The sequence below is a fragment of the Sphaeramia orbicularis genome, chromosome 17 (genome assembly GCF_902148855.1).
Source record: "Sphaeramia orbicularis chromosome 17, fSphaOr1.1, whole genome shotgun sequence".
NCBI lineage: Eukaryota > Metazoa > Chordata > Actinopteri > Kurtiformes > Apogonidae > Sphaeramia > Sphaeramia orbicularis.
The window spans coordinates 17,887,017-17,900,437 of NC_043973.1; the positions used below are offsets into that span (position 1 = coordinate 17,887,017).

The 13,421-nt window shown below is 42.5% G+C and overlaps 1 protein-coding gene across 1 annotated transcript in view; it reads left to right on the forward strand.

Annotated features, from left to right (window-relative positions):
* Window positions 1–13,421, forward strand: part of chd7 (chromodomain helicase DNA binding protein 7) — a 71,819-nt gene that overhangs the window by 8,330 nt on the left and 50,068 nt on the right. The window contains 2 exon segments of the mRNA XM_030160250.1: window positions 10,541–12,129; window positions 12,765–13,099. Of these exon segments, the coding sequence (XP_030016110.1) occupies window positions 10,662–12,129; window positions 12,765–13,099 (1,803 nt within the window). The 5' untranslated portion in view covers window positions 10,541–10,661.

A 13,421-nucleotide genomic window follows, 5' to 3' on the forward strand; every position in this document is an offset into this window, starting at 1 on the left:
TCCTCTGCACTTTCTTACTTGTCAACATGCATACCTACACCTTTCACCTTTGACTGTAAGTTGAATTTCCAGAGACTACTCGGAGCCAGTTTCAGGGGCTCTATAACAGGTTCTTTAGCTCAGTGAGCACATCCATGCACACAGACACACTCTCTGGTTTCTTGGCCACCTCCTGTGGCCTACTTCTCTCTCTCTCTTCCTCTCCTGTGTGTGTCTCTCGTCCTGTGTCCTCTGGGATCAGACTGAGAGCTGGCCAGTGGTTTTTCCTACCACATGGTAAAGGCAGGGAACAGATTGGATAAACACAGCCCTTTCCTGCTGACCCATCCACTCCACCCCCTCCCCCAAACATACACACACACACCCCGGCATGCACTCCGCACACACACTGTCCATTAACGAAGCAGCCGTGCGTAAAATAACCAGATTTTCTCTAGCTTCACTGCCTCTCTCTTTCTTCTCTCGCTCTCTTGATCCCCCCCCCCTTTCTCTCTTCCTTCCGGGCCTCAAATCCCAGCCCCAAACACACGGCCCTGCATCCCCTCACTTGAGCGTAATTACACACACAGCTAGCCAGCTCCTGCACGCTGTCCTCCATTTGGGAACAAAGGTATAAATTATAGCGGCTTAGATCCTGGTGGTAATGGGAGGTGGGTGGGTGTGCACGTGTTCACCAAAGGAAGAGGGAGATCAGTTACTACTTCAGGTGTCTAGTTCGGCTGTGTCTACTACGCTTCTTGTGCAGTTTGTTTCTTTCTTTTGGTTGGTTTTGTTTGTCCCTGTGTGCCTGCCTGCTTGTCTGTCTGTCTGTCTGTCTCAAAGGAAACATGGTGTTGTTGACATGGCAGAGATTTCCTGTAGTAAAGCCTGGAGGCTACAGACAGTTTAGCTGCCAAACTGTCGACAGCACAGACAGGACTACATTGAGCCACTGTTGGCTCATCTCTCTTCCTTCCTTTACCATAGACTAACACTGCATACACTGACTTTTTTGGAGGTGTTTGGTCAGCTATGCCAATGTATGAAATTAGATGGCACACATAAACTTGGCACATTTCCCCTTTAATATAGCATGTTCATGTTTTGTTAAAAGGATCCTTAGCTTAGATCATAGTTGGTGTATCACATACATTTTTCACAAGATAGCCACCATTGAACATGGGCTAGAGACAAATTTTATGCATGTACCCTTTCTGGATGACAGCTAAAGACACTTGAAAGTCTCAGCGCTTTTGCACGTGACTTCAGTGAATGCACCACACCTTGTGTCAGACTTGGGAACTTAACAATTGCGTCACCTGATGTTGGGCTTGGCTTTTTGTTTGCATCCTAACACATGGTTGCCCGATAAACGCATTGGCATGAGTCATGAATTTTGCAGTGGTTCTCGACATTTTTTGTCTGTACTTCCACAATACAGTCCTATTCTCAAGTACAGTTTTTTTTTTTAACTAAACAGCTAATTTAATGTTCACTTGCAGTATAAACTAAATGTATTGACACTAACAATTATGTAAAAGTGATATATAATCCTGTCATTAGTTTCCTCCTTGGTTTTTTCTCTTCACTTGCTATATGACACAATACAACTTCTCTGCTTGTTAGATGATTGGTTTTACTGAACTTAGGTTTGCAACATGTGGTGTTAAAAGTTAACAGACAACTGACTGGTTACTATAAATATGAGCATGACATCAGTTTTGAATTCAGTTTGGTTGTTTTCTTTTCCTCATCTTAAAATGCATCTTCTTCACGAGCAATCCTGAAAACTGCACAAAATCATGATTTCATTGGTTGGGAATCACTGTCTTCCTCCTGTGATTACTTTTCTGGTGTTTGCGTCATATGTTTAAAGTTTTGGTAGATTCCTGTGCTTTTAATGTGAGAAGAACTTGATTGATGTGGCTGAGCACTAAAGACTATTTTCACTTAGACTTCCTGTTTGGGTTTGTGCTAAAATTGAGGCCCATCTCTAATGCACTACAGAGGAGGACTGTAATACTGCTGACTGCCAGGGAGGCCATTCAGTTGCACTGACTTGGCAGTGATATTCTGTGGTTTCGGCTTGGCTGAACGTACGGCCTTGATAATTGTGGTTTGACAGAGCTGCGCAGTCAGTGTGAATTCCTGAGCCTAGCTGGTGATTGCCAGTTCATCTATTAGGTCAGCTAAAAGTGTGTGTGCCATGGCTGCTCAGTGAAGGCCTCTCGTTTCAGGTGGGGTTGATGTTTTACAACAGTTCATTTTGAAGTTTGACATGCAGCGGGTTTATGTGAAGCAGTCATCGAACCACACCCTTTTTATTTTCACATGTTGTAACTGTATATTAAAACTCTCAAAGGTCAAAGTCCTGATGCCGGATCTCTTCACATTATCCTCTCAGTTGTCCACAGGCCTTTTATTTTTATTGCCAAGGAATAATCAGTCGCGTCAGTAAGTTGCATTTGTTTTCCTGTCATCCAAGTAAGATCCTTTTTATACACTGAGCCTTTAGTTTGCATGTTACATCCACCCTTCCAGTGCTTTACACTGGTGTCTGTTGGTAGAAACCTACAACAACATTTACATACCCTTTCTGGCAATATAATCGTCTTTTCCTGAGTACACCTGTCAATGACATGGCTATTTCCCCTTAGATTTTAGCATTTATGTTTCTAAAGTATGAGCTGTGACTGTAATGATATGTGAAGGACGAAGTGTTTCATTTCATGACATCAGCATGAATGACTAATATGTACTTAGATTACTCAGCTTCAAGCAATCCATTTAATGATGCACTTGGTATCAGTTCTGGAAAAGAGCTACGTTAACCAACTCTTGATGGTGAGGTAGCAGCAAGAGCTTTTTACCCTTGGCCCTTGCCGCAGGGTATTGTCATCAGTTCGTTGTCTGTCGATCCGTCCAAAAACTTTGGCATGGACCAGTGGTTCTCAACCACGGGAGGGAGGCACCCCCCCCCCCCCCCCCCCCCCCCCCCACCGTTGCAAATTTGTTTTTCAGAGGCAGCAGCAGGTAACCAATGATAAGGTCACAGCTTTATCTATAGAGCTATATAACCCATCAAATCTTCCGCATACAGGACCGTCGTGATACTACTAGAAGTACACCCCCACCCCCCATCCCACAATTTTTTTCGGACATTGGGGGGGGGGGGGGGGGTAGACTAATGATGGTGTTAGTGGGGCTTGGTTCAAAAAGGGTTGAGAAACCCTGGTGTGGACTGAAGGCTGAGGGTTTTCAAGTGCGGGCATGTTATGTTTTTGACTTGTCATCGACCTTCTTACTCATCTGTGATTGTTTTGTTAGAGGCCTGAGCTTGAAAAGCAGTCCCCTCCGAAAACATGATAAAGATCAATGTGGTCTTGTAAAGCCACAGTAGTGAAGTCACTCCTCATCTGTGTTACTTTCTCCTTCTATTTCTGTCTCTGAGTGAGTTATTTATGGGGCTTTCATGCTCTTGAAAGTTTTTTTTAATTTGCATAGCATTTAATTATTATCTCAATGGACAATCTAATAGTTTAAATATGATCAATCAAATGGATGTCATTAAAATTGCATAAATCCTAATTCACAAAGTGGAAAGACTGGATCAGTGGCAAATAGTGATGGAAATGGCACTTCCTGTGGTTTTTATACCTGTACAATATTAAAATGTGTAATATGTGTTCAGGTGTTTCTGCCCAGGCAAAGACTGCAGAGTAGAAGTTGGAAGGGTGACTAGGCTGCTGATAATGAATGCAAGCTCACACTGGAAGAGGAATGGACACTGATGCTCAGATCAGATTGTATGCATGTGCCGTTTGTGACATCAGAGAATGTGCACAAATATTAAACACCGATACAGGTGTTGTTCATAAATGCTAGCTGAAGTCACTTGTGTGGCGCTGCACTGAAACGTCATTCAAACCACTGACAACAAACCAAACGGTGACAACACAAATTTACTGCTACAGGTACTTTTGAAAAAAATGAATAAGGATCCACAAATTGTAAAGGCTTCTGTGATACCAGCTGAAGTTTGTCCCCTTCCATTGAATCTACTTGTTTTGATATATTGCTTTGTTCCAGAACACATAGGGCTAGAATGATTTTCGATCAGATTTGGTTAAGTGCTGTTTCTGTTGGATTCTCACATTGGTTTGAGGATCCTGCATATTTCAATGGCACCATTACCCACCTGAGGACCACCTCCATATTGATAAGGTCTTAACCCCTGTGCGACTCTTCACCACGTGCGTGTATGTTGTGGTGGGGGGAGGGGTGGGATAAATACCTCATCCTTTGATGCGATTTGGTGTCTAAAGCGGCATACTGACCGTTCACCTAATTCCCTCTGCAGTGACAGCTGGGACTCAGTGTCAAACTGTATGTGTTTGGGGAAGCTAACTACAACATGCCAGGTGAAAAACAAGAATGAGGATGGAAAAGGTTTTCTTGTGTTTGTAGCCTTTAACTTTGATCTGATGATGGCCCTGAATACACACAAACATCAACCTGCAAGTACTCATCCAGCTACATTTCTTCTGTATTGTAGCATTCACCGTCTTATTTAGTGTGCGTCTGCCAGAGCTGACAGGAAATCAGTTGCTTTCATAGTAGGTTGCTGCAGGGGATGTGAAATTACACTCAATTACTCTCACCTGCCACACACATATGCACCCGCATGCGAAAACTTTTTTTCATCCTGTAGTGATTGAAATGCGCAGGAAGTGATGTAACACAACAGTGTTTCATTGCTGACACTTACTCAATGCTGTTTGCTACAAAATCAAGTTCCTTACTAGAAAGAACTGAAAAGAGCTGTGGTCTGCTCAAACATATTTAAATAATATTGTATTAAAAATATTGTATTGTGTTATACATTAGGTTTGGATAACAGACTTGTTTAGAAATCTGTTTTTGATTCTCGTTCATGGATATAGGTTAGTTTTTCTAAGAGTATAGGCTAGATTATGACAAACTGCTGGGAAAGATTCACAAAAGCCAGTTAATTGCAGACAGGAAGGCTGGCAAAGGATGTCCTAATCAACTTAAGAGCTTATATAGCCTACTATTTATAAGTATACTATTTATACTGTAGTAACTTTCTCCTTGTTGTAGGACTATGCGACACTAACCCTAACCCTCATATCCCAATATATTCCATGTCCACATTCAACTAAGTCGTGTGTGTGTGTAGACTCTTCTGGCTCAACAAAAATTCAAAATGCAACCTGTTTTTGTGTGTAATGTGAGTGCATTTCTCCAATCATATACAGTTTTAGTAAAGACTATTTTGGCATCAGTTTCTGTCTTCAGTGCATGGAGACCGAAACCATCAATTAAAACCGTGAAATGTCCATTACACTGAAAAAAGTTAAGATTTACTTGTCCTGTCATATCAGCCACCTCCAGTTATGCATTACAACACATTTTTTGTAAATTCAATGAATAGTTATTTTGACTAATATTCGACAAGGGCAATTTTAGCTAAATTTTCAATTAAGCAAATCAAGCCAAAATAGTCAGAACAAACATATTGAAGTAAATTACAAAGTGTAAATGGAAAAACATGTTTGAACTGCACTTGTGAACAAAATAAATAAAATATAAATCAGAAAATATCATCAAAAATATTAAGTCCAAGCACAATACTTTTGAAGAACTCTTTAGTACGTTTGTGGTCTGTCTTGTACTTCTCATAACCTGAATACATCCCTGTGACAGAGGTAGCCTTTCTTTAGACCCAACCTCCTCAGTTTCTTGTGGCTGTTGGCTCAGACCTGTTCTGTGTCACATTCACTTTTGTGAATGAATTGCCTTCAAGCAAATTTCCAACCAGCATCCATGTAGAAGGACAAAAAAAAGCAATCTAAATTATATTATTTATAATGTAAACAGAATAATATTAAATGTTTTGTCCATTGACATGTACAGTCGTGGAAAAAAAAATGAGACCATCAAGAGTCATCAAAAACAATGGTTATGCAATCATGTAATTACTCCTGTGTGTATCATGTGACTAAAATAGACAGAAAAGAAAACATGAAATACCTAAAAGCACTGTTTTTGGTAGTACAATGCCATAGCTATTGATGTAAGAAGAACTCAAGTGATTTTGGTTATTATCAAGAAAACCATGGAAAATGGCTAGATATCAGCTCTTAAATTAAACTTTCATGAGATTTTTTTTTTTGTTATTATATTTGTCCAAACAAATGTACCTTTAGATGTACATTAAAATGAACAAGAAATTGAAGAAAACAAGGCTGGTCTAATATTTTTTCCACAACTGAATAGGCTGTTATCTGTCACTCACCTACCTGCATGTCCCCTCCATGAATTGACCATTTTGTGTGATCAGTGAAGAGCAGTTTTTTTTTTTCTTTCTATTAATTTGATCAAAATAACATTCCTGGTTTCCTTAAACGTATGTTACCACATCACCCAATCTAGCTCTTTTATCCCCTTTATGTATAAAGTGCTACCCAGTGAATCTTATCTAGATTTGGAAAACTGTCTTCTGAATTAGTCAAATTAAGTCGGTCTTATCAGCTTTTCCAGTAAACTGTAGTGCTGTGATATCTGCTTGAAAGCTCTAGCCTTAATTTATTAAAGGGGTGAATGTTTCTTACCCACTGGTTGGGACATAATTGTCTGTAAAATTGTTTCTTGTGCACAGTTCATCATGTGACATTTACCCATTAAGCTGATGGAGAAAGTGGAGGTGTGGTTTGATGCAGCAGTTTGGCCTGCTAAGTCAAAGGCAGCAAAACTTGGTGGTAGAATCTTGGATGTTATGACGGAGACTTTGTCCTCCAGAAACCTGTTCTCTCGCTTTCTGTATAGCCTCATCACTGAGTAGAGGGCTGTTTGATCATGGGTTTTATTGGTCTTCCCTCAAGAAACACTGCTGTTTTATATTTTTGCAGTTTTGTCATTGGAATATTTAGATATTGGATAGAAGAAAAGGAAACATTTTCTCATTGATAAAATAAATTGTGTCCTGAAGTAATGATTTACATTTTCCCAACTGCACAAAGCAACATGAGTCAAGGCTTACTGTTCACAGAAATATGTAGGGGTGTGTACATGTGAGAGCTTGCCAGATCTGTTACTGACCATAACATAGTAAAAAGTAGAGCAGCACCTGTCTTCCTGTCTCTGTGTTGGGGAGCTTGTTTATGGTTCAGAGAGATTTGGAGGAAAGGGCTTGTTAACTGTTATTTACACAACAACAACCGACGCTACCATCAGGCATCATAGAGGCTCCCAACAGAGGGTCTAAATGCCTGAAGGAAGGTTGTTTTACAGTAATCCTGTGTCATGCTAATGCTGACCCTTTTGGCTTCCAGCTGACTAAATGGCTATTCTTTATTTGCAGCCAAGAGCAAGACATTAAAGTTGGTTTTAATGGAAATTCAGTAAAGTGGCTGCTGTAAATCTCATTTGGAATTTGTGCCACTGATGTTTTTGTTGTTTTTGTGCTAATATTCAGTTTGGTCTCAGTTTTGTGCTGTTATTAAATTACTTTAAAATCCATGAAGACATAACCTGCTAGGAAGAAAAGAGTATCAGTATAAGATGTCTAATCTTGACAATTGGGGTGTAAAAAAATATTTGCGTTAATGATCAATCTGCTGACTATTTTTTGGATTGAAGATTCTTATGTGATGTCTTTAGATGGCTTTTTTTTAAACCAATCAGCAGTCCAAATATTGAAAGAATCAATGATAATATTTGGCTCTGGTCAGGATACACCAAATCCACATTGTTGCTGGGTTACCAAAAAAAAGAAACATATTTCTGGACAATGACAAAATGGTGTAAAAGACAAAAGGCTGGTGGACACGTATCAGTTCCAACATTTTTATCCTGTTGAGTAAAGCTGGAAAAAACATCTGGGGCTTGTGACCGCAGGCAGAATGATTAATGTGAAATGCAGTCTTGATTTGAGGTTCGTTCTCAAAGAACTGTAAATAACAAGCACAACTTACCACTTATTTTCCATGGTTTATGTTGTTAATGAAACTATTAAAAAACATGATACTGTAGTTCTGATAGGTCATCAAGTTTTCCACGGCAATCCTTGATTTTCACCCACTTTGTTCTGTACAAGTCCCCAAATTGTTGGCAGGAAGAGGAAGTTATTATTTCATGCAAACACTTTTATGTGAATTTTTCAACAGTTTTTCACCACTGTAATTATTCGGTAGCTTACTGAGGGAAAATTAGTGGGAGGGATGAGAAGCGTAAGGAGGAGGAGGAGGAGGAAAGAAATGAAGTGAAGGGGGGAGGGGAGGGGAACGCTGCAGTGGTACAAGTTGGCTTTTTTTTCCTCTTCTCTTTTTGCATTGCGTAGAAGCAACAAGCAGACCTCCCCCACCTCTTCCCTGTCCCAGTCTCTGATACGGCTCAGGTCCACCTACCTTCACCCTCTTACCCATATGGATTGGGGTGTTGTAATTTCTTACATACAGCCTAAGTTTTTTGTGGTTTAAGATACTCACACAACAGACAAGGTCTTCTGTATCTGGGGAGATGAACATCGATGTCATTGCACAGAGCCTGAGATGGTAGCAGGTGGCTAACTCCCGGTTTGGGAAACAGCTGCCAGGACTGACTGATTGGCTTTCTGTTCTGATTGGTTAGTTACCCAACTGAACGGCTGCCTAAGAGAGTAGTTAACTGTTTAGTTGACTGAGTGGTGTGCTGAAAATCTCTGGTTTGTTGGCTGGCTGATTCTGGCTGGATGGCAGCTGCTGCTGTTCAAACAGAGTTGCATCTGCTTGGCCCTTTGTTCTAGCACACACATACACACATGCATACACACTCAATGACTCCGAGTGTGTGTTGGAAAAGAAAGAAGTTCTTTTGTTTGGTAGTTAAATGGAGTGGGGGAGGGTTTAGGGGGAGTGCTAATGTGAAATGTGTGTGTTTCGGGGTATGTGAAGAGGCTTTTTCTCCCCCCCCCCCCCCCCCCCCCCCTTTTTTTTTTTTTTTTTTTTTAAATCAATGGGTGCATGTTTTTTTCTGGAGTGGCCAGAACTGATTAACTTGCTAAACATGCACATCTGCTAAGCAACTAATAAGGCTGCTGCAGTGGTCAAAGGAAGTAATTTGGAAGATGCCCCATCTTACTAAATGATATGGGAATTACATGGATTGGCCGTTTTTCCAAACCAATATTAAGATTTGTAATCACTTTTTATGCTGCATTGGTTTAAGTTCCTTCAAGTCTAAATAATGTAGTTTAATTTTATAGAAGAGCTTCCAACATAAGTCATTAGATGAAGGTTATTCTACTACTTTACTAGTCTGTTGTGTCAAATTGAAATTCAGCATGGACAAACTGCTGGTGATGTATGTCATCTGTAAAACTCTGACTGACATGATTTGGCCAGAAGGTCATTTAGTGGTCTTCTGAGATAGAGTCACACTATCTCACCTTATTAAATGTCAACTAAACTAAAAGTTTTCCTCTACTTGTTGCTGATGTGGTATGCTGTGCAATAGCTCCATGTTGTCCGACTAGAAACCCTGCATTATTTGCATCCTTCTAGATCAGCAGCATTACATTATAATTTTTTATTTATTTTTTTACAATATCTAGATGAAGTAAATGCTATTTGGCACTTTCCTGTATTCACATCTGTGACGGCTTGCAGTGTTTCCATCAGTTACAAGAGTGGTTGGACTGATTTGTCCAGCCCAGGTTTTGTAAAGAATAAAAAACAATTTTACACTTTACAGAACTGTAAGGCTTATGTGTAAATCGACACCCACTGTATACGGGAGTTCAGTTTCTGCCAGCTCGTGGTCTTAAAATAATTTGTTGTCATTATGTCTTCAGCAGCAGCAAAACACATTTCAAACTCTGCTAGTTAATGCAGACTAATTCTGAAGCTTTTTTGTGAGGACAGATGCTACAGTATTGCTCTAAATGGACTGAAATGAACTCAAAAGCCTTCTGACTTGTGTTAGCAACATTAATGCTATGTCCGCACTGGTTAGTACAACACAAAATATTACAGTTGCACTGGTAAACAGGCTATTCAAAACAAATGTTAAATGAGCAGGAAAGTTTTGATGTTGCTAATATCTAATTTTTTTTTAAGATATAACCTTTATGATTTCGTGAAGAGTAGATCATTTGATAAGTTAAGGTCAGTCATGATTGTTCAGCCCTAACACCCACTAGTGCTTTCAGCAGCTAACTTTAGTTGACTGATTTCTGCCTGTATTTACATATCACCCATACCCTTGAATGCAACATTGAGTATTGGTAGTTTGCCAGTATATAAATATTGCATGTATTTCATCTTTAGGTAAACTGCCATCAAATTAGTGCTATACCTTTCAGTCCTTAGACTCAACCCTGACTTTGTAATTATGAACAGAAAACAAAGCATTTGAAACCTTTTCATAGCAGAAGTGTGGAAAATGATGTGGAAAAGTTGTCTTGATTCAAAACTTTGCTTTAATCATGTTGTGAATATTATTTTTTAGACGTTTTTGAATAGTAAAATTAATTTCAGTATTTCTTTTTCTCTCTGTCTAGAAACCTGAATGAGGACCATGGAGTAGCAAGCTTCAAATTAGCAGCTAGCTGATTAGCTCCTCACTGCACAACCCACCTCCCTCCATCCAGTCCCCTCCATCTGTGGGCCCCTCAACCAACCATGGCGGACCCAGGGATGCTGAGTTTATTTGGGGATGATGCAGGGTTGTTCTCAGATGGATTAGATGGTTTAGACTGCTTCCCTCAGCAGCCTGCCCCAGCCCAGTCCAACCCTCTAGCCCAGCAGACTAATCCCACTCTGAACCATGAGCACCAGGGAAACCGGGCATACCACCAGGGAATGCTTCATGGCGCTGGACCTGGCCCAGGGCAGCCAAAGTTGGGGCAGATGTACGACCATGGCTCATATGGTGGCTATGAACAACCTGGAACCCCTGGTGGACGAATGATGGCCCAGAATGGTCCGAGCCAGGGGCCACCCAACGTTAATACAGCCATGAATGGCATGGCTTCCCACTACCATAATAACCCAGCTAACTCTAACAACCCCCACCATGGGTACCCGGGTGATGCTGGGGGAGGAGGTGGTGGGGGTGGAGTTTGGGGCCAGCAACAACAGCAGCAGCAGCAGAGCCGATCAGCTTATCAGCAGCCTCCTACACAGACAGGGGGTGGTCCCAACCAGATGGGAGGCTACCAGATGTCTCAAGGCAACTATGGTGGGATGCAAGGCCCACCAGCAGCCAGTGCAGCACGCATGAACCAACACTACCCTTCACAGAGCATGGTGCCCCCTCCTGCTCAGGACCCATCTCACTACTTGGGACATGTTGGGATGGCTGGGCCCCAAATGAGACACCCCCAGCCCCAACAACAACCCCAGGGTTATCCCAGCATGGGTCACACACCCAGATACCCACACTCTCCTTCCCGACAGCCTCCACATCCCCACCAACACCAACAGGGCATGGGGGGATTTGGGGGAGGCCAGTATCCTGGTTATCAGGGCCAGTATGGGGCCATGGGCCCTGGGATGGGCCAGGGTTCTAATGCTAACGTCAGTGCAAACACCAGCCAGGCCATGGGACCAGGGCAGCTCGGCCAGAGGTTCAACCAGGGGTCTGGCCCAGGAGGGGGGCAGCAGGCTCAGCGATACCCCCCTGGACCACCCCATCAGGCTCACTCTGCCCCAATGCAGCAGCAGGCAGGGCAGCAGGGTCAACCTATGCATCCCCTAAGCCACCCCCAGCACCCTCAGAATCTCCCCCAGTCCCAAAACCAGCCCCAGTCCCACCTTGCCCCCCCAGCTCAGGGATCCTACCCCTCTCCCTCATCCATGTCACCCATGCGGGTCTTGGGAGCCCCAACCCCCCCTCCCCAACAGGGTAGACCTCCTAGTGCAGGACTAGCTGGGCCCCCAGAGGTTTCAGGGTACACAGCCCTGCAGTCCCCACCCAATGCTGTGTCACACCCACCAAGAACTCCCCAAACCCCCCTATCTGCCACACACCCCCAACACCAGCAGCCCCACAATATGCCTCCCAATGCAGGGCAGATGTATCCAGGCATGGGGCCGCAGCGTAGCTTGCAAATAGGCCCAAACAGGCCTCAGCTCCAGTCACCGCAAGGTAAGCACACAACACCTTGGTCTAACTACGTCACAGCTCTTACTTATTTTTTTTTTTCTCTGATTTTCTCTCTTGTTAATGGTTGTATTTCACAGTTTAAATCACAGGGAGAAAAAAGGATAGCCACACTGATTATTTTGACAGGTTTTAAATGGTTTAAGTTGAGGGTGAAGTACATAACATTTCTTATTTGTATTTCTAAACAGACTACTCAAACTTTGTTCCTCTTCTCTTCTCAAACATGGAAGGGTGAGAGCAGTGGCTGAGTAAGCACTAGGCTGATGGCAAGAGAAATGAAATGGGGAAATCGTAATTGTATTCTTTCACAGCTGTTACGTTCTAAAGCACCAATATATTAATGCCTATAGGTGTCTTTGTTGACGAAATGTAAACGAAGTACATATTCTTCCTGTTCGTGCTGTGTATTTGACTCACAGCCCTGGTAGACATAGGACACACGTTCACGTAATTGAATTTAACTTGTTGAAACCTGCAAACACTCTAATGGAAGTAATCAGGATACTTAATCACTACTACTACTAACTAGTAATCTGTTTTATACTACTATTGTTTAACATCATATATCGATATGATTGGTGCTGATATTATAGTCTTCTCCCTGTTTGTTCTCCCAGGGCCTCATGAAGCCCCAGTTGGTCAGGGAGGTGACCAGCGCCTGCTCCAGGCCCAACAGCAGGCCTCGCGAAGCGGACAAACCCTTCCGCCTTCATCCATGGGTTTCCAGGGTCCTGCTGTCAGTCAACATGGAGCACCACCCACAAACCAGGCCTTAGCACCGCCTGCTCAGAATGCTCATGCACAGCATCAACACCTACCCCCTCATCCACACCACCTGCAGAGCACGCCCCCTCCCCCCAACCAGGCTTCCCACCCATGGGCACCTCCGCCTCCTACTTCCCACCCGCTCTCCTCACCCCCTCTTACCCCACAGAAAGTGCCTCACGTACAGGTGAGTCGCCGTCAAACAAACCCTTTGATGTGGTAGCAGCACTCTGTATTTGAGAGATCAAGACTTGTGCATTTGTTTTCATGTGTGGGTGTATTTCATGTGAATGTTTATTTTTCATGTGGGTGGGGGAACGTGTGTGTTTGGAGTGTAAGGGAAGTGTGCAGTGTGTGCATAAATGTGTGTGTACATGACATTTGAGAACACAGCGGTGCATTGGGCACTGTTTCAGTGGGGTTTTTGTGTGTTTGTTCACATCAGTGTGTGTTTTTAGCCTTTTGTGTCGTCTTCTGTCGGCCTCGTGTGTGGTTGTGTTTCCGTGTGT